The 23095-nt window shown below is 34.0% G+C and overlaps 1 protein-coding gene across 4 annotated transcripts in view; it reads left to right on the top strand.

Moving 5' to 3' along the window:
• LOC130446958 (uncharacterized) overlaps positions 1-20551 on the top strand; it is a 60860-nt gene extending 40309 nt beyond the window's left edge. For 3 of the 4 annotated variants that reach the window (XM_056783519.1, XM_056783521.1, XM_056783522.1), the window contains 8 exons: positions 4808-5004; positions 5095-5338; positions 5427-5659; positions 7415-7751; positions 10169-10382; positions 13230-13420; positions 13482-13657; positions 15294-20551. In XM_056783519.1, coding sequence (XP_056639497.1) covers positions 4808-5004; positions 5095-5338; positions 5427-5659; positions 7415-7751; positions 10169-10382; positions 13230-13420; positions 13482-13657; positions 15294-15728 — 2027 coding nt within the window. In that variant the 3' untranslated portion in view covers positions 15729-20551. Of the gene's footprint in view, positions 1-4807; positions 5005-5094; positions 5339-5426; positions 5660-7414; positions 7752-10168; positions 10383-13229; positions 13421-13481; positions 13658-14990; positions 15090-15293 lie in introns of all 4 variants that reach the window. The other variant, XM_056783520.1, reaches the window with a different exon arrangement.
• Positions 20552-23095: the final 2544 nt, after the last annotated feature.

Raw genomic sequence — 23095 nt, 5'->3', positions numbered from 1 at the left:
GGATTCCCACACGCATATCGAACAGTTCTATTATTCGTGTCAGCTCTAAGTGTGCGTTCACATTGAGCGTCACTCCTAGCTCCTCGTCGCACGTATTGCCATTGTCCAATCAGCTACCCAATTATTTGAAATGTCATATTAGTTTAATATTGTGTCGGTTGATTGTAATCATAATTCGTTCTACGCTTATACTACATACATTTCGTTTTCTTGATGTTTTATATTGATGCACTCCGTCCAGCATCAATTGCAACTCCTCAATGTTTTTTTAGATGGCGAAATTATCAATAACTACCTTTACTCCTTCTGTCCTGGCATTTAAAGTGATGTTAATACACATTCCTGTCTTAGTCCGCTTTTTATTAATAATTAATTTATTAATAAACTAATCAAAAAACAATTTGCATTGTTTAAATTCTATTTTATCATTTCGTATTTAAAAAATAAGCAACATAACCTAGAAATGTCAAATTTTTCAACATCGATTACCAATCTTGTTAGTTGATTCAAGGTTAGGTTCATCGAAAAACCGTCCTTGGTACGGTGACGATTCTGCGCAATAGGTATTAGGTATCGTTTGAGAACCGATTCCGGGACGGTTATTGGAAGAGTTTTAAAGATATTTTGATGGGTTGGAACGAAACTGTTGATAGCAACTTCTGTTTCCAAAACCATGGGTCTAGATTAGCAGGTTGGAACAAACCTAATAGTATCAACAAAGGATAAGTCGAAGGATCATAATCTAGCTAACTGGATGATAATTGAAGGTTTCTACATTGCTTCATTATAGATTAAAATTTTCATGTTTGTAATTTGATGGAATAGAAATGGTGAAATCGAAAGAAGAAGAATAAGAAAGAAAAACGTTCGATTTGCTAAGTGGAAATATATCGCAAGGTGTCATTTTAAAAATAGGAAAATATCGATTGATTATTAGTCTATTATACAAGATATTTCTAAACTGATACGAAATATCGTGTTGTGGGCGATTCGATGTGGTTAATTTGAGAAAGAAAACTCGACGATAATAGATGGATTTAGTGCACGACGAAAACCGATAAATGTTAGGTTAGGTCGACGGTAAATTAAAATGGCGGCATGTATATGGATACTACTGTTGGAATTTGAACTTAACGGGGTGCGATTGTACTAGAAATGTGTCTGGTTGGAAAACTTCCGCCATAAACGACTCAAATTTTTGGAAAAAACGACAAAATACTCGCGTAAAAGTTTTTTCGTACTTTTTGGAGGAATCTTAACTAAAAATGGTGCAGTAAGACCAAAAATCGGGCTTGTGGGAAAACCCTCGCCAAAAGCGACTCGAATTTTTGAAAAATCCGACATGGTACACGCGAAAAAAGACTCAAATTTTCGGAAAAAACGACAAAATACTCGCGTAAAAGTTTTTTCGTACTTTTTGGGGGAAACTTAACTAAAAATGGTGCAGTAAGACCAAAAATCGGGCTTGTGGGAAAACCCTCGCCAAAAGCGACTCGAATTTTTGAAAAATCCGACATAGTACACGCGAAAAAAACTCAAATTTTCGGAAAAAACGACAAAATACTCGCGTAAAAGTTTTTTCGTACTTTTTGGGGGAAACTTAACTAAAAATGGTGCAGTAAGACCAAAAATCGGGCTTGTGGGAAAACCCTCGCCAAAAGCGACTCGAATTTTTGAAAAATCCGACATAGTACACGCGAAAAAAACTCAAATTTTCGGAAAAAACGACAAAATACTCGCGTAAAAGTTTTTTCGTACTTTTTGGGGGAAACTTAACTAAAAATGGTGCAGTAAGACCAAAAATCGGGCTTGTGGGAAAACCCTCGCCAAAAGCGACTCGAATTTTTGAAAAATCCGACATAGTACACGCGAAAAAAACTCAAATTTTCGGAAAAAACGACAAAATACTCGCGTAAAAGTTTTTTCGTACTTTTTGGAGGAATCTTAACTAAAAATGGTGCAGTAAGACCAAAAATCGGGCTTGTGGGAAAACCCTCGCCAAAAGCGACTCGAATTTTTGAAAAATCCGACATGGTACACGCGAAAAAAGACTCAAATTTTCGGAAAAAACGACAAAATACTCGCGTAAAAGTTTTTTCGTACTTTTTGGGGGAAACTTAACTAAAAATGGTGCAGTAAGACCAAAAATCGGGCTTGTGGGAAAACCCTCGCCAAAAGCGACTCGAATTTTTGAAAAATCCGACATAGTACACGCGAAAAAAACTCAAATTTTCGGAAAAAACGACAAAATACTCGCGTAAAAGTTTTTTCGTACTTTTTGGGGGAAACTTAACTAAAAATGGTGCAGTAAGACCAAAAATCGGGCTTGTGGGAAAACCCTCGCCAAAAGCGACTCGAATTTTTGAAAAATCCGACATGGTACACGCGAAAAAAACTCAAATTTTCGGAAAAAACGACAAAATACTCGCGTAAAAGTTTTTTCGTACTTTTTGGAGGAATCTTAACTAAAAATGGTGCAGTAAGACCAAAAATTGGGCTTGTGGGAAAACCCTGGCCAAAAGCGACTCGAATTTTTGAAAAATCCCACATGGTACACGCGAAAAAAACTCAAATTTTCGGAAAAAACGACAAAATACTCGCGTAAAAGTTTTTTCGTACTTTTTGGAGGAATCTTAACTAAAAATGGTGCAGTAAGACCAAAAATTGGGCTTGTGGGAAAACCCTGGCCAAAAGCGACTCGAATTTTTGAAAAATCCGACATGGTACACGCGAAAAAAACTCAAATTTTCGGAAAAAACGACAAAATACTCGCGTAAAAGTTTTTTCGTACTTTTTGGAGGAATCTTAACTAAAAATGGTGCAGTAAGACCAAAAATTGGGCTTGTGGGAAAACCCTGGCCAAAAGCGACTCGAATTTTTGAAAAATCCGACATGGTACACGCGAAAAAAACTCAAATTTTCGGAAAAAACGACAAAATACTCGCGTAAAAGTTTTTTCGTACTTTTTGGGGGAATCTTAACTAAAAATGGTGCAGTAAGACCAAAAATCGGGCTTGTGGGAAAACCCTCGCCAAAAGTGACTCAAATTTTTGAAAAATCCGACATAGTACACGCGAAAAAAGACTCAAATTTTCGGAAAAAACGACAAAATACTCGCGTAAAAGTTTTTTCGTACTTTTTGGAGGAATCTTAACTAAAAATGGTGCAGTAAGACCAAAAATCGGGCTTGTGGGAAAACCCTCGCCAAAAGCGACTCGAATTTTTGAAAAATCCGACATGGTACACGCGAAAAAAACTCAAATTTTCGGAAAAAACGACAAAATACTCGCGTAAAAGTTTTTTCGTACTTTTTGGGGGAAACTTAACTAAAAATGGTGCAGTAAGACCAAAAATCGGGCTTCATTTTAGTCTTCGGAATGTATAGTTTCCCACAACTGGTTTAAAGAGGAATAAAACGTATTGTTCTAAACCTAAAATAAAATTGCTAAAGTGAATCATTAAGTGTGTTATTCAAATTTAATATTAACCAATTTTCTGCATGAGATTCCTTTCATAATAGAATTTCATTAATTAGCTAAAATATCGTTAGGTTTAATAAAAAAAAATAATCCATTAATAATGTTGATGTTGTAAATTATATAATGAATTATTAATCAAAGAAATCATAACAATTTTTACACGTGAGGATTCACATTAACAATTTTACTACACCGAAATGATAATAAAATGAGATATACGTTAAAATAAGGCCACAATGCTAGGTAATTACAAACCATGACTAACAGTGACTCAAGTAATGAAGGTGTGCAATAAATTTGCCCGTTACATCAATCCTGTTACTTTTAAGTTATTCAAATACTTATTTTATAAGAACAGACCCATCTCAATGGCCTAACACACTTTCAAACCCAATATAGAGCAAAAAAACCGAGAGATATCACTCAATAAGTCGTGTGAACTTTAATTCATAAACGTAATCTCCTTCCACAATCATTCCAACGCTTCTCTAACTTCTAGATATCGTGCTTGTAGAAGAATTTGTCTTCTGACTCAAAATCGGCTTCAATTTCATCAATTGCTTCCTCGTTTGAGCTGAATTTCTCACCATCGAGCATTTTTTTTGAGAACAGCGAATAGCCACTGGGGTCCAGATCTGGACTATACGATGGATGAGGAAGCAATTCGTTTAATTTAACCATCGTTGACATCGACTTGTGAATCGGTACGGTGTCTTGGTGAAAGTCGTTCAATCGATTTTTTCACTCGATAAAATTTACGGTTTAGGAGATTTGTAGATTTTTAGATCGTTGTACATGCCGCAGAAACCGTTCGCCATAAAGAGATATTCCGAAGAAAATTATCATAAATCGTAATTATTTGTCGAAAAAACCTACAAAAGGTATCGAAACACAATCAAACATTTCCAATTGAACAGCATACTGTCGAAAATCATGTTACTTATATACGAAGGATATTTCTTTGAATTTGGAAAAGCATTCCAAGATAAAAGTCGTGGAAAAAGTTAAAAAATCGTTCTATAGGTATTGTACATGAGTGTGAAAACTCTATTAGAAGGAAACCCCATAGAGTTCAGAGACATGAGGAACAAATACGAAATGAAACGTTGACCTCGGCCATATTAGATGCAAAATATGCAATAATTTGAATCGTCTGGATCGAAAAACGCTTCACAAACACAAAATTTTGTTCCAACCCAAATCCAGGACGACCAAAGATGAAGAGTTTGTTAAATTTGAATTTTGCCAGCTTATTTTGCAATCTCTAATAATCATTTTATACAATTGAGAAATAATGATTTTATGGTAAATTATTCTGGATATTCTAGATGCACAAGAATCTCTGAATCCATTCACCCCTCGTCATGACTTCAACCCTATGGATTGCACTGACATTATAATTGGTAGTGCCAGAGGTAATAACAGCAGAATTGCGGACTTTTACACTAGAGACCGATCAACTCCTAGAATGGACTCATTTTGGGGCGGTAAAAATGATCTTACCACTGCTATGGGCTTTGAAAGGGTAAAATTTTGTTTAATTCCACAATTTCGTTAATTATAAACATACAGTGTATCAAATCGGTAACTGTTAATTGAATAAATTAACTTTTAGGACGGAGTTACTACAATTCTCTTTAGAAAAAAATTAGATTCCCAAGAACCAACAGATCATTCTATAGAAAATGATATCATGCATGTGATTTTCGCGCAAGGCCAGGAACCTGGAAAATATATTCACGTGCCTAAATCCGGAGTAGAAACAGCGGAAGCCAAAATGAAAGATTTCTATAAACCAGACGAATTGAAATACCACGGACATAAACATCAACGTGGAGTCATCAGCTTAAATTTCTTCGGTAAGTAACAAAATGTCTTTTTAAACTAGATAAATAATCTTGAGCTATAGAGGAGATTTAACTTTATTTTTTTTTTTTTTTTGGTTAGACGAGAAGAAAATGGTGGAACCTGCGGGAGCTGTGGCGACTAGCAAGTCAGCGGAAACAACGGATTGTGGTGGAATATGGAAAATACCACGAAACTGCAATCCGGATAACTACACATGTGAATATTCCGCAAAATGGGAACTGATACCAAGAAAAGATACCATAATCTTTACAATAACCACCAAACATACAGACACTTGGACCGGAATAGGTTTTTCCGAAAATGAACGAATGGTAAGTAGCGATAACAATAAGTCGTGTGACCGACACACAGATGGCGCTCCATTTGACGTTCATCAAGTACCAAAAGACTATGAGTAAAATGTCGATTAGCCAGCAAAAAGTGGCTGCAATTTAAGTGGATTCAAAAGTGTTATACGTCGAAAAAAAAATTGATTTGCTAAATTTAAACTTGGTCGGACAGACACCGATGATTGAGGACGTTCCGGTCGTCCAATTGAAGGGGTTACTTCAGAAAACATGCGTGTTGTTATCGTTCGTTGTTTTTCTTCTTTTTTTCTTCCTTATAATTTGTCATTTTCCTATCAGTCTACGTAGCGATAACAATAAGTCGTGTGACCGACACACAGATGGCGCTCCATTTGACGTGCATCAAGTACCAAAAGACTATGAGTAAAATGTCGATTAGCCAGCAAAAAGTGACTGCAATTTAAGTGGATTCAAAAGTGTTATCCGTCGAAAAAAAAAATTGATTTGCTAAATTTAAACTTGATCGGACAGACACCGATGATTGAGGACGTTCCGGTCGTCCAATTGAAGGGGTTACTTCAGAAAACATGCGTGTTGTTATCGTTCGTTGTTTTTCTTCTTTTTTTCTTCCTTATAATTTGTCATTTTCCTATCAGTCTACGTAGCGATAACAATAAGTCGTGTGACCGACACACAGATGGCGCTCCATTTGACGTGCATCAAGTACCAAAAGACTATGAGTAAAATGTCGATTAGCCAGCAAAAAGTGACTGCAATTTAAGTGGATTCAAAAGTGTTATCCGTCGAAAAAAAAAATTGATTTGCTAAATTTAAACTTGATCGGACAGACACCGATGATTGAGGACGTTGCGGTCGTCCAATTGAGGTGGTTACTTCAGAAAACATGCGTGTTGTTATCGTTCGTTGTTTTTCTTCTTTTTTTCTTCCTTATAATTTGTCATTTTCCTATCAGTCTACGTAGCGATAACAATAAGTCGTGTGACCGACACACAGATGGCGCTCCATTTGACGTTCATCAAGTACCAAAAGACTATGAGTAAAATGTCGATTAGCCAGCAAAAAGTGACTGCAATTTAAGTGGATTCAAAAGTGTTATCCGTCGAAAAAAAAAATTGATTTGCTAAATTTAAACTTGATCGGACAGACACCGATGATTGAGGACGTTGCGGTCGTCCAATTGAGGTGGTTACTTCAGAAAACATGCGTGTTGTTATCGTTCGTTGTTTTTCTTCTTTTTTTCTTCCTTATAATTTGTCATTTTCCTATCAGTCTACGTAGCGATAACAATAAGTCGTGTGACCGACACACAGATGGCGCTCCATTTGACGTTCATCAAGTACCAAAAGACTATGAGTAAAATGTCGATTAGCCAGCAAAAAGTGACTGCAATTTAAGTGGATTCAAAAGTGTTATCCGTCGAAAAAAAAAATTGATTTGCTAAATTTAAACTTGATCGGACAGACACCGATGATTGAGGACGTTGCGGTCGTCCAATTGAGGTGGTTACTTCGGAAAACATGCGTGTTGTTATCGTTCGTTGTTATTCTTCTTTTTTTCCCTTATAATTTGTCATTTTCCTATCAGTTTACACAGTTACGGAGTATTTTGGAATTTACTACACCAATAAATCTGTAGTACCAAGAGAGAAATGAGGGTGACAAAATTATTTCAATTGAAAGTTATAAACCTTGATTTCTGGAATAGAAAGTTGGAACTCGATGTGTTACACTACCAATTAACATTTAAACTATTTTACAGTCACAAACGGATGCCATCTTGGGTTGGGTGGATAAAACCGGTCGACCCTTTTTAATGGACACGTGGATAAACGGTTATTCTCAACCATTATTAGACAGTTCCCAGAATATTTTTAATGCCACTGGTAAAATAGTGGACGGCGTGACGACACTATCATTTGCGAGGAAAAGAATAACTGACGATCCTAGAGATGTCTCATTCACTAATGACAAATGCGTGTTTATGATGTTTCCTACTAGAGGGGGCGCTTTTAACGGAGTCAATAAAAAAATAAGAAAACACGAAGTTATACCCACTGTATCCACGGAAAGGATCTGCATAAGATCCTGCGGAAACGGTAAGTCCCGTTTTTATATAGAGTATTTAAATTAGATAATCCCCGGGAGGCACGAGGCTCCGTCAGGGCGACACGACGCGAGCGCCTTCTAACGATGCGTTTCGAGGAGAATTGTTAGTGATTATTGTTTGATGAAGTATGGCTTTTTTGAGGGGATATAGTGAGAAATTGGCCCTGAGCGCTATCAGAAGAAAGTGTGGTTGTGACCCGTTTGAATTGCGGTACGAAGATATGAAGGAAGGAACTTTACGACCAAAGAAGCTATGAAGGAGTACAAGAGTATAGAAGCTCACGATTTTCTCGTTTCTAACATTGCATTTCTTCCACGTGTGATAGTGCTTGGCAAGGTTTGTATTCCACTTGTTGTGCATGCGGCACCATGGTGTTCTTATTTCCTCTTGTTCGTCTAGAATCGGGATTTATAACTTACCACATTTTGTATTAATGTCCGAATAACTTTTCTTCTCGCTTTCATTTCTTTCAATTCTCTTAAATCATTTTATGTGTGTCTCTATATCTTTCCATTCGATGAAACAATATACAACTGATAGGGTTTATTTCTATCACCTTGATTTCAATTTCTCCGCTGAAATTTATCTCTTGGTGTTCAGGTGCTCAAATCTCGTTTGACATTTCGATATTTTCAGTCTTATACGGAGTCTTGTTCAGTTTCATTATTTCCTGTGTGAAAAAACCCAAAATTTTCTCTATTATATTCATGTCGAACGTTTTCATAGGGAATATGAAATGATGATCCGTGTAAAGAGGTGTTATTTTGAACAGCCCGCTATTTCGGTAAATGTCACTTTTGATGCTGTCATTTTTTGACATTTGACAAGTAGAAACTACGCCATTAATGAAAATGGAACAATACGCGCTTCAACAACGCATTGAAATTATTAAAATTCACTATAAAAATGGTGAAAGTTTGGCAGAGACGGTTCGTAAAACTAAAACATTTTTGGGTCGACGTGAAGCACCTTCTCGGACCGCAATACAGAAATTGGTGGAAAAATTTGAGCTGTTGAGACAAATTAGTGATGTGAAGAATAAAACCCGTGCACGTCGCTCAAGAACAACTGAAAATATTGCTGCTGTAGCCCAAAGTGTTGAAGGAAACCCAGGTTTGTCCATTCCTCGTCGTTCTTTGGTATTAGCCATTCCACAAACGTCATTACACCGTATTTTGCATAAAGACTTGGGTCTTAAGGCCTATAAAGTTCAGTTAACACAAGAACTCAAGCCGGCCGATCATCAACAACGTCGTGTCTTTGTTGATTGGGTCCTTGAAATGCATGAAAATGATCCGGAATTTCATCGAAATTGGTGGTTACGTCAATAAACAAAATTGTCGAATCTGTGGCTCGGAAAACCCAAGAGTTATTGTTGAAAATCCTCTCCATCCTCAACGCGTGACTGTTTGGTGCGGTTTATGATCTGGCGGTGTCTTTTTTCGAAAATGAGGTTGGAGCAACAGTTACGGTTAATAGATTGCGCTATCAAGAGATGATTAATGATTTTTTATGACCGGAATTTGATGGTATTGATTAGGACAACGTTTACTTTCAACAAGATGGCGCTACGTGCCACCCAAGCAACGAAACCATCGATCTTTTACGGGAAAAATTTCCGGACCGTGTTATCTCAATTGGCCACCGAGATCTTGTGATTTAACACCTTGCGACTTTTTCCTTTGGGGCCAACAAAGAAAGATAAGGTCTACGCCAATAGTTCAGCATCGATTCAAGACCTCAAAGATGGAATTCATGAGGCTATCGAGGACATAGGGCAGTCGCTTTGCAATTTTGTTACGGAAAATTTCATGAAAAGGATTTAGTCCTGTAAGCGCAGTCGTGGCGGCCATTTGGCTGATGTTGTGTTCCATTATTAACGGCATACCTTCCTCTTTATAATGAAATAAACATCCGATCATTTATCTCAAAAAATGGCATTTTTCTTTAAATATCAAAATAACACTTCTTATTGGAAAACCCCTTAGATGTAAAAAAAGCACCATGAGTAATTAGTCCTTGGTATTATCCCTCACACATCAATCTAGGTTTTTGAAAAGACTAAAAACGAAATTTGGCGTAATGTTAAACAGTTTCCACTCGCCTCACGACAAAGTATTTATCAGTCCTACGAATACGGTTCACTACAGTGCAGTTCACCATCTTTCAGTAATTCTTTAATAGAATTAAAAAACAATGGTATGGTGCAATGATCACACCCTGGTTTGTTAACGAAAAACACATCAACAATATGGCCGACGGCCAGTTGTCGTGTCTGACCGCTAGATGACCCTCGCAGGTGCAGCCCCGCGCGCCAATCTCAAGAACATGATTGTGAAACTGAACGAAGTATCAATAGTGGTTTAATAATGTCGAACTAATCAATTATTTAATATCTATTTGCAGATGATACATTTGACGAATACTTAACCACTACTGAAGCTCCCGGATTAGGCTATAACATCAAAGTAAAACTAGTTGAACTTGGAGAAAACTTTAAAATGCCGAAAGAAGGATCGATTCAATACGTAGACTTTACAAATTCTATCGAAGATAGCTTTAAACCCGTTTTCAAACAACTACCGGGATACAGAAGATTTATTATCAATAGGATAGAAGGGTATTGTTCATTATATATATATACCGTTTCTAAATTTGTACATACTATTTCTTACTTACCTAATTTATTTAACAAACAATAAACTACGCACTGAACACTAGATTACTCACTATTCACAATAATTATCCACTAAGATACTTCACTATTCACTAATTCATCGCTTACTTTTTACTATTATACACTATATTAAATTATTTACTGTTTTCCTCGCTGAAAAACAAGCGTTTATTTGTACAAAAGAATTTCTCGATAAATCGTTTCTAGAAAGTAAACAAATAATAAAAATGCCGCTGTAAAACGATATCAAAAATGTTCCCATTATTTCCACGAAGCTTGTACCCGGAATATCGACCAAATTTTCGATTCTATTGATGTTAACAGTTCATCAGTTCCCAAAAACGGAACGACTAACTGAGACATTCATTCGGTTCATTGAAATTTAACTTAAAATTCGCTCGTCATTACAAAAGTAAATAAAATGAATGCCTCAATCATTGCTTGTTGTTTGATAGTGTCAAATAAGCTGAAAGGAATTATTTTTTCGTAAAACAAGGGTTCTTATCTGAGTCACATTAAATGAGACGTTGAATTAAATGAGCTACACTTGAATTAGTTCAAATTGTCTGAGACTTCATGCAATGAATCTACGAACCTTTCTAATCGTAGAGTGTTAAACATTCAATTGTTAATTGGTTTTGTAGATTTCCCCTGATTTTGTTTTATCCCTTGCTAGGGACAGTTCTTTTGTCTTCATTAACCCTTCGTTTGTAAGACATTTTCTGTAGAACGATCTTATGTCATTTGACTCTAAAACCTCCCTCTAATTCTTCATCTGTCTTAGGTGGCTGTACCATTCAAGTTTTCGATTTTCATTTATTTCTAGTTTCGATTTAACGTTTAGTATCTTTATCATGTCTTCATTTCGTTTGCTTTTACTACTATTAGAACCTTTTTTAGGTACTTCATCTCCACTGCTTGTATTTTTACTTTAAGCTCCTCTGTTAGTATCCAGCTTTATCACCCAAAACTCTGGATACTATGTAGTTGTATACAGCCATTTATGTCTTTATAAATACCTCTTGGTTCTCTAAAAATATATTAATGTTATTGTGTTATCCATTATCTGCATTCTGTATTCTAGTATTTATTCCTATTTCTTCATTTACCTCATAGTGGTCACAACCTCATTGGTTTTCCTTATTACTTTTGTTGGTTTTATTTTCCTTGAATTCCATTTTCTTCCCATCCAATTTTCAGCCAGAGCTCTGTATACTATGTAGTTGTAAACAGCCTTCTTTGTCTTCATACATATCTTTTCTTAAAACCGTATTCTTGATATTGTGGTATTCACCAGCTGCATTCAGTATTCTAGTTAGTTATTTGGTTTTCCCTATTACCATTATCTTTTATTTCGATTCATTTCCATTTAATTCTCCATTTCATATTCAAAGATTATTCGTAAGTTCTTTTTCTTATTTATTTATTTACTGGAAAATAGCTCAAACTTAAGTTTGTTTTTTCGAATATTATTGGCCCATTATTGCTTAAATTAGTTTTTGTGGTATATTTCTGTTGCGTAACCCTTCCCTGAGTATTTCTCTTAGTACTGGTCGAAAGCTTTCTCTAGATCTATAATTGTTTGGTCCCCTTTGATACTTGTATTCTTAATTTTGTCTATAACTTATTTGTCATAGTGAATTTAAATCTTCGTACTTACTAATAACACCCATATTTTTCTTTGTCCCTATATGATTGATGGTTTCACACTAAATCGACAATTTCCACATTTCTCATGTATCTTTTACACATTTTTTGGAATTCTACATAAAAATATCTTCTCCAAAATTTTCTGTTGTATTTTATTCGCTCAAACTGTCTCAAATTGTCTCCAGTTGCTTTCGGTTTCAAGTTATTTCAATATTATCTGAATTTTATTGCCATTTTAAGTTAATTGGTCAACTCAAACTACTTAATATACTTAATAAACTCAAAGTTATACCATAGAGATATTGAGCAATTTCCATTTTTTTCCTATATTCAATTTTCTTTTAGGTTTGGTCCTTTTTCTCCTTTGGAAATCAGTTATTTTCACAAAATGTCAATCCACTATCTATGAATTCAATAACTCCACGTTATATTTTTGCGTTTACATAGGGTGACCAGATTTGCCTCACAGAAAAAGAGGACACTCTAAAAATTAATTAACTAAATTATTATGACCAAAAAAAACATCAGGTACAGAAACGAGCGATTTTTAATATTATTTAACATTGCGCTTATACCTATCTTTACTAAAATTATAAATAAAAATAAACAAAAAACATAAAAAAATATAAATTATAAACACAAGTATGAATCCGGAATATAAAACTTAGTTGGTAAGCAGGTAGAAAAAATACTAACTACATATTATATTTCTGGCCAACAATTCTCACTTATGCACAAAAAAATAAAACAATTGTTTCCCTTTTTACTACATGATCATTCCACAACAAAAACATTGACCGTGAGAAAAACAAAGCAGAAATTGTAGGTTATGATCTTATTCTTCTTAACCTGCTTGAGACTGAGCCATGCAGCCAAAACCATAGACTGCAAATTTGTAAAGAGAGGTATATCATATTCTGTGTAAAAAACATAGAATATAAATTTTGGAGTAGAATGGTGATGTCGATTCTGTATTTTTAACTTGTGACTTCGTACTTTAACCAAGGCACAAAAAAGGGGACATGTCCGGAAAAAAGAGGACGTCTGGTCAGCCTAGTTTACAATTTAATTACATTTTTCTGTTGTTGTAAATCGTTTTAATTTTAAGCTTATGTAATATGGAGATATATATTTTTTTAGAGATGACAACAACGTCGTAGCGACAATGAATCTCGAACTTGAACAGCCATCGGTAACGACAGGACGTTCGATTGATGATACATCCGAGCTTGACGATACAGTCCATAAGTTGCTACAAGAAAGCGTAAGCTCAGGAAAAGTGGGTAATCTCAAACTCGATCCGCAATATTTAGTTTTCGAGCCACAAAGTAGTGAGTCTACACATCTCCCCTAAATTTACCATAATCTTATATTCTTATTATTTTGTTACAGTTACCACCAACTTTATAACAGATGCTTCATCTACATCGGATAACAGCTTCTTCAATTTGACAGCAACCAAACTCTATATCGTTTTAGGGTGCATAGTAGCATTAGTTTTTGTTGCTATTGTACAGGCTGGTTGTACAATATACAAAGCTAGGAGCCGTTCTTCTTCCAACCACAAGGTAACTGAACTCTGTATGCTGCTCAAATTTGGGCAAGTAGGTTCACTAATTTTCGTCTCTTACTTTTAGTTGGAAATTGGAAGTTTGCTTAGACCATACGATCGTATGGTGGGCTGCTAGTTCGACCAAGAAAGTGAAGAACATCCAAAAGGACTAGCGTCACGGTTCTATATCCCCTTGGTTGCTTTCGATGGCTTCAAAAGAATCAAAAGTGTTTTGTGGTTCCTACCAAACAAATCGAAAATCTCTACAGGTTGACGTTAGTCCTAATAGATGTTTTACCACTTTTCTTCTTGTAATTCTTCTTGTATGTACTATAACCTAACCTAACTCTACGTACATAGGATTAAAACTATTTTGTCTTTATTTGAAAATTGGATACCACATCTATCAAATTACAGAAGTTCTGACTTTTACTGCAGAAAGAAAACAAAAGAAACCAAACAAAGCTAACAATATACTGAGCATTCATTGAAAAATACCAGCATACAAACTGGTGCACCACCACCAGAGAATACCCCAAGAACTTTTACAGAATCAACAAGAGGAATCAAAGGAGAACAAAATAAAGAAGATAATGTATCTATATTAATCAAATTTTTGGGCGATAGAGAAAATCTAGAAATAACTTTAAATATCTTGCGGAACCTACTAGACCAAATCCAACAATGGTTGGTATCTAATCAGTGTCCACAAATAAAACTCAACAATATGGCAGACCAAGAAGTAAAAAAGAAGTTAAGAAGATAGGAATAATATCTAAATTAACGCTCGAATCCTGCTCTATCAAACCATAAATAACCCCATATGGATAAAAGGGGTAACTCACCTTGGTATGTATTGAACCAAACGCTACATGAAAATCTTGGGATACCATTCGTGGAAAACAGAATGGAAAATCACACAAATGTCCCATTAGAACCACTACTTGAACCCACTAAGAGACTACAAAGAAGTGGCTACCAGATTTAACAGAAGGGCAAATAACTTTCGAAGAAAATAACCATTGGAAGGTTGTAGTCCTCAAGCCATCAGATTATGTAAAAATAAATATTATTTATAATATGTAGATGTGTCTGGGGTGAAAAAAATTATTATACGGTAAATTATAAATAAAAAGGGAGGATTTATGGCAGGAAATATATTCTTTTCTATTACCAGTACATAGTTTGAAAGATGTTTTTATGAACTATTCTGTAAATGTGAATTCGGACTTATTTTATCTGTAAAAGCCTTTAAAATTTGCATATTATTATCGATATAATTGGTAACAGACGAAAATTAGCATTGCTTTATAATATCTAACACTTGGCTATTTTTCTGCTCATAATAGAGGGTTTATAATGTGCAGCTTGAGTGTCCTATATATTACCGACATGGAAACTTTCGTAGAAATTGGTAGACATTTTCTCAGATCTCAAATATATACAGGGTGAGTTCAGATAACAATTACTGTCATAAATGAATATTGTTTTGATCTGTATATTAGAATAATAAATTTGTATTTAAAAAACTGTGTTTGTATACTATTTAAAACGCAATTGGTTCAATGGATGGAAGAAATAGTAAAGCTGAAATGTTGTATTTCTATTAATATTTTTTTTTCAAAATAAACAATGAGATTTTTATTTTTCAGGATCATCTAATACCAAATTCGGCATGGAAGGACTACTCTTCAAATACCAATTACGCTTTTGACGCATTCGAAAGCCCTTCATCGACAACTTTAGAAGAAAAAAAACAAGTAAACGGAAATTCTAACGGAACGTCTGCTAAACCAACAAAAGGTCGTCACATCCAACGACCCCAAACGCGTCCTCCAAGTGTTCCTCCTGCAGCAGCTCAGGGAGATACTCGTTCGTTGCAACGACCTCGCGTGGGCGCTTATCCCACGTCTAATATGGATAGAAACACGTTTTCGTTACCTAGAACGGTGTACGACAGAAATCATTATAATCAGAGACAGGGGCAAGATATGCAACCTGCGGACTTTTATTTTATGCCTTCTCAAAGAAAATATTCAGGTGAAGTTGTTAGAGTTTATGTAGATTATAACAATCAACCCAAATGATGTAGTTAATGTTAAATTTTGTATTTATTTTTAACTCAAATTACAAATTTTAAATTTATTCAAGGTCGATAGAGTGGCGGATGTTATCAAAGAATTGAGATAAATTAGTATAAAGTACCGGCACTACATCGATTTGAAAGTATACTGGAACATATTGCTCAATACAAAATTTGTTTATTTAGGTTGCAAATTTTATTATTAAACGGCTTTTACGTTATATTTGTGGTTTTGATAGTTGACCGAACAAAATCTAAAACTGATTTCAAGCAAATAACCTAGTCATTATTGGTAATTACCTTTAATTGGACAATATATCACGGAGTCATAAATTAGCACTTCAACATCACTATTTTGGACCGCAGATGACCATACTCGTTAAATTTGTGGTTATCGAAGAAGTCAGGTTAAGTTCTGTATTTAACGATATTTTACAAGCGTTTCAGTTAAATAAATAAAAAAATTATTCTCTGTAATTTAAAATCTGAAATGAATGAAGATTTAATAAGGTTCTCGAGAAAATTATTTCATACTAGTTAATATGAGCATTAATTTGATGTAATTGTTCTAAAAATAATTATAATCCAGGTATTAAAGATATTATTACTTGTGGACATTTAATCTCATTATTTTGAAAGTATACTTACACAATTAAAAACTCGATATTGGCAGAACACTTGCATAAAACTATAAAATATTTATTAAGAAAATTTATCAGATACTTCACACAAAGAACGTTCATAAAAGTTATGTGCTTGTTTGATATCAACATTCTGACCTACACTAACGAAAATGGTGGCATATAACCCTTGTGTATCCAAGCGAAAATTGGTGTTACTTCCATAGTATTATGACCCAGAACAAGACCAAATATAACCGCGGTCATTCGCTTGAAATTCGTTTAAATATCCATTTGATCATACAATGAGTACTTTTCGGAAACTATGATCGGATCACGTTCATTGTCGTTCGAAAACTGATCGAGTTAATTCTGTGGTTGTCATATGTTATGATCCTTTATGTCACGGTAGAACGGTGGGTAAATACGATCAGCTGACGAATTGTTTCATTTGTCTATGTTTTTTTGAGCTTCAAAAGTTATTTATTCCCGTTAAATGGCTGACTACTATTAATTCTCCTGAGCAGCATTATTTATAGGTTACTGAGATTTGCGGTTTTTATACTTTCGTCATTTCAACGTAAACAATAGCTTATTAATTTTAAACTTTAGTGTAAAATCCGTGAGAGTGGGTAAATTGTCGATAACTGCTCATTAACAAATATTAAACACACAAAAAAGTATCAAAATCGAAAGTTTTTGTATATCATGTTTTAAATCTACCAAAAATTGAACGCGACGTTCGTAAATTATTATCTAAATCTCTTTCTGGGTTAAGATACGTAATCAACTGATAGGTGATCTATCTGAATCCGGATTATAGTTTCCGAAGAATCCTATGGACTGCCACTACTCCTGTTTCCATAGAAGAAAAAAGTGACAAAACTTCTATTAGAACTAACCTCAACCGGTGTGGATTTTTGATTCGTTTTCTTAATAACAGTAATTCAATTTCTCAAAAATTGATTCCAATTCAAGCATTTCAATTATTAAAAGAGAATAAATACATTGTTTTCTGAGAGTCTCTTCTAGTTTTTGTAAAAATTTGAAATTATTTTCTAATATTAGTATGTAGAAGAATCAAAAACCATTTTCGAAGCATTAAAACATGTTTAATGCTTTTAGAGCCACTAAAAACATCTAATGGAATATAGAATCTAACCTAATCGTGCAAAATCGTTTTGACGATAGTCCTTTTAGATAACTAGAGGAATATATTCTATCATCTGCGCATGCATTTTCTTGCTACGAGGGTCGGTCGGAGGAGACATCGGTCAACTTTTGTAATGAATTTATACGAGGGGCTACTTATAAGATCCTAAATTGTGCGTTATGCTTTCCGTTATAGGTATATTAGGACAAATAAATGTATATGTTGAGATTCCAAGAGGTAGTTGGTTTAAATTAATTTAAAACTCTCGTTTCCAAAATAAAGTCAGTTTATTTGAAAGAAAAATTTTAATATAAATATGGGTATAATCAAAATGCTTCTATACCTACATCAAAGTAAAAATTAACAATATTGATGATCATTTTCTGTAGTGTTTGACTTGCTAGATCGGAGTATGGATGTTGTATTTCATCTGATCCATGTAAATAATGTGATTTATAATATGTAATATCACAATGGTCTGACTCAAGGTTTCTTTTGACTACAATTTAGCTAACACATGATTTATCTAACTTGCAAGATCCCTGTGACTTTAGGTTCCGTTTATGATTTTGAAATGATACCAAATTTTGTTTCTTGTAGGAGCGTGACATTGTTCTTGGACTTTTTGTTCTTCAGAAAGCCATTGGTTGAATTATTAAAAAAATAATGAGTAAATCCCTCCGTTAACCCTGAATTTGTTGTGTCTTCCTAAATCTAATAAAAATTATTATTTTATTCTCACCATCAAAACTTGGAGTCTCCATTAATTTAAAAAAGGGACTGCATTCCACAAACATATATTTTGTTTCACTTCCATATTCGATCCATTCGGATGATTTATTATGAATGTTTATTTAAGTTAAAGTGGGTTGAAAAAAATTTGTCACATTCAAAACACAATACCGGCATCTTAAAATTAGGACAAAAAAGATTCAGATTTAGAGTAGTGTGAGAAAAGTGAAAAGCATTCAAAAAATCAAAACAAAACCGAATTTAAAGTTAGGTTATGTTATAATTTATTCGCATGCGCAGATGATGGAATATATTCCTCTAGTTATCGCCTCCTCATTTGATTTAATGCTGTCATGTGTCATAAATTCTTGTGTTGTGTTTTTTCATTCTATGAGTAGTAGTCCCCCAGTAGCGCAAGCTTCAGGTTTTTAGTAAACACAAATTGAACTTTGGTGAAAATAAACGCAATCTCTGTAAGTGGCACCTGGTACTGCAAAATTGAAAGTTAAAACGCTGCTTCTAGCTATCGCTAAATCAGCAACGGAAGTGGGACCTTTTCCGTTGGAATCACCAATGTCTGAGGAAATTCGCGGTTCTTCCGATGGAATATTGGTCATGTTATGTCAATCTACAGATGTTTTGTTGCAACGTCACGATTTAATGCTGAAGTTTTATCATACAAAGTACTTTTTGGAATGTTGTAGCGCGACGAAACTTCTCTCAAATAAAGTTTTTTAGTAATTGCAATTTGTGAATATGCTTGGTGCCAATTTCCCACTGATACCGTAAAAGCCGTTAATATGATATTTTTGAAATAAAAATTTAAGGTATTCTGAGTTATTTATGGACAAATGGTGCATGTATAATATCTAGTCTATAAGTTCTAAATATCCAGTGAAATAATTAACTTTTAGTAGAAAATATGACGACATATATCTAGAACTATAGAACTAGTATAAAAAGTATTATTGTATATATATATAAAGTGTGTTATGACTACACTTCTTTACCATTATTTCAACAAAAAGTGAGTGCGAGTTACAAATTACCGCCTTTATTAAATTTACCATATTTTACTCAACTGAATTTACTCCAGCTCGGCAGAGGAGATATTCCCATATCAGGATCTACTCCAATAAACCCTTCTCATCACAAAAATCCTCCTTATCCTACTAAACTTTAACCAACGAATCTCTTTCTCTCTTTCTCAACTGAATTTTACTAAACTTGGCATATTTTTTTTCTTAGCACCCGTATATTAACAAGTATCGTCCTCTAGACATTTCTGGTAGTTGGCGCCCAATGCCAATTAAGCACATATGCTTTCTGATGCGCCTGTAGTGCCCCACTTTACATTACCAAAGACCGCTGTCCTTTGAGAAGGCGCTTTGGCTTAAATCTTTTGGTGTCATTAGTACTTCGGATCCTCCGTGATCCTCATAGTGTCTTAGACGACCGTGTCCAGTTAAAAGTCCAGTCCCTAGTCGAATTTCTTACCCGGAGCAGTTGTTTGGTAAGTGAGGCAGTAGGACTTTTCGGAAACTAACCCAGATCACGTTCACTGGAGTTCGGAAACTGAACTGGTCGTAGTCATGATAGAATCCTTTACACTATGGTAGACCAGTGGGTAAATGACGGGTTATTTATTTTGGTCTATAGTTTTTTCAACTTTAACAATTATTTATTCCACTCATAAGGTTGTCTGTGATTAGCATGGATGGTAGAAAGGATGAGATCAATATGTGTTTATGAAAAGTGTCAAATTGACTTATATACAACTGCTAAATTCAGACAGTACCCTTGGTCAACACCAGCGCAACTTTTGGAATGTTTCTGAAACTTTGTTAACCGTATACACTTTTTTAACTTTCCCCCTTCTCTTTACCTTTCAAAGTGTTTAACGATCAAGTTTTAATTTCGATAATTCTACTGAAAACTGATCCTTATCTCGTTCTGCGTTAGGATCCGCATTCAGCTGATATGAGGTCTATCTAATCCAAGGTCGTAGGTCCACTTATGTCTCACGCCAGGTATTTCTATTGAACACCTTGTATTTTGAAATGATACAATTATATATAATAGAAATGTTATTTAAGTTATCAAAGCCAAATAACCTCTTATTTGATGTGTAAATATTTTAGTTCATAGACAAACTAATTTGTTATATTGTGTTTTGAAAAATTATTTCTAATGTAAAAAATATGAAACTTTCAAAAAAATCGGTTCCAAATAATGTTTTTGAACCTGCAAAATTTGTTTTTTTTTAATCATATATTTTGTTATACAGTTCAAATTTAATTATTAACCAATAAATATTGATAAAACAAATTGCGTTTCATTGTATTCCGAAAGGACATATTTGGTCCGTTCATAGTTCAATAGTAGTGTTGTGCCCCGCTTGATACCTTTGTCCTTTGAAAACCCAATTAGGCGGCTGAGGTTTGACGTCACTTGGACTTGTCCAAGTGTTTGAACCGCGCCTGGCCATGACGTGGTCTGCAGTTTCTTCCTCCCCCATTAACCAGTAACCATCTATTTAAGATAAAGAAGTTTTTTGGTAACAGCCCCATCTATGTGCGCCCGAGCTTGTGTCATGTCGGTGTGTGTCAAGTCCATTGACAGATTTGTTGATCTCAATTTGGCGAGCGAGTCCGCTATGTAGTTGCATGCAGTTCGCCCATATTAGGTTGGGTAATAAAACACTTTTTTTATCGGTAACTTATTCCATAATTTTATCAATAATCACATGATTACATTTCCTAAAACTAAAAAAAAAATCTCAAAAATTTGATGGATTTAAGAAATTAGATGACGCCTTTAAACTTACAAATATTATCTTGATTAAATGATTATTTTGGAAGGTTAGTTTTCTTATGACTTATGACATTTGGCACATATGACCAGTGTTGCCAGAGCTAGTACAATTGTACAATTTTAGTACATTTTAGTGTATTTTATACGCTAGTAAATTTTTCCTTTTTTCTAATACATTTTCCCTGCGTTCGCAAATATAAAGTTATTTTATATTTTCGTTTAATAAAATAAACTAGAAATTGTACTAGATTGTAACAATAATTAGAAAACAGAGCCAAGTTAATTTTATCGGTAAACTTTATATAAATTTTTCATCCTTAAAACAATAATTGACACAGTCTATAACATAACAATTTTCACATTCACCTTTTAAATTGTGGCAACACTGCTTATGACATTTGGCACATATGACTAAAATGGGTTAGACCGTTGGTATGTGTACCAAAATGTACTGCCAATATCAATATTATGATTCGTTAAAGAAGAAACAAGAATAAATAGAAATTGAAACTAATGTACTGTACAAACACCCTTTTGGTATAATCAAAATTATATAGTTACAGTTAAAACTAATTCTTTGGATATGATATTTGGAATTTTGAAAATAATTTGCATCCCAAGCAGTTCATTTTGGATGCAATATATGTAGTACCATTTCGCTGAAAGACTAGAACAATTTCGATTATAATGTTAAAAATAATTTCGAACATTTTACATATATTAATTTGATCAGTTTTGTATCATGAAATATACTCAGTTCAGATATATGACAAGTTCTTCTAAACTCTGATTTTATCTTTTAAAGTCAGTATTTAAACACAGAGTAACTGTGAGATGTTAACCATCTCTGATAAATATTAATAGTCCAGTCAAATTAGACCAAAAAAAAAAATTCTGAATATTTGATTTGATTAACGTGGGAAAATTTTTTTCTAACTTTAGAATTCATTCTCTTTAATAAGTCATTGGACTAGTTGAGCCAGAACATATTTTTGCAAATAACTTACGATCTGTAAAAAATATAATCGCGAAAAAACCATTTTTTTGTCCTTGAATAAAAACTTGGAACTGAAGGGGAACTTTTAAATTTTATTTAAAACAAGTTTACTTAGTTGTTTCTGTTGCTTACTTAAATCGAACACTAGGAACAGAAAATCTGATAAATCCATTTCGGGTTTTCGGTCGAAAAGATTTCATTAAATTTATGACAGGTGAGTTTTAGAAAAAAGCAAACAGAAGGCATTAACTGCTTTTGAATGTATGGGACCTAGTTATCTAAAAAGTAGGGAAAACTAACTAGGAAGGTTTCTATTACTTAACAAACTACAGATATTTTTATTTAAATACCAAAAAGGATTCATTTACGAGTAGTTTGTCATTCAATATTGCAGATATGCCAAAATTGAGATGTCATTTGAAAGATTTTTAATTAAATTATTGGCTAAAGCAGAAATACTGATTTAGAATTACCATTAAACAATATATAATAAATTAGTTGTTTTTGGTGCTTATTCAGAATCAGCATTAGAAACAGAAAATCTGATAAATCCATTTTGTAACAATTTTTGGTTTCGAACACTTTTCGTCACATTTACATCGGTTCCAAAGAGGACATCCAGGACGAGTAAGCTTTAAAAAAGAGAACAGAAGGCATTTGTTGTTGGTCAATATGTCATAAACAATAAGTTTACAGTTCTTTTAACATCAATAAGAAAAGTACAGAAAATTTTGACAACTCAACTTTAAACTTACACATATATGTGAACTAGAGATATTTTTACATATTTATATGAGGGCCGTTTTTTTTTCAACATCCGGTAGGTTATAAAACAATAATTTTATTACCAAAATAATTACCAGAAGAAGCAGTTGATGCGTTCAAATGACATGTATCGGAATGGAAAATTGGTTCAAAAGCATGCAAAAGTGTTTTGAACTTTATGGAGAATATTTTGAAAAACAATTATAAATATTTTTTGTTATTTGTCTATTTCAAAACATGAGTAGCTTCCATTTAGTTTGTTTGCCTAATTTTTGTTTTCAAATGTTGCA

Source organism: Diorhabda sublineata, chromosome 7 (genome assembly GCF_026230105.1).
Source record: "Diorhabda sublineata isolate icDioSubl1.1 chromosome 7, icDioSubl1.1, whole genome shotgun sequence".
NCBI lineage: Eukaryota > Metazoa > Arthropoda > Insecta > Coleoptera > Chrysomelidae > Diorhabda > Diorhabda sublineata.
Note: the sequence above shows the minus strand (reverse complement) of the source record. Positions and strands in the feature narration are given on the sequence as shown.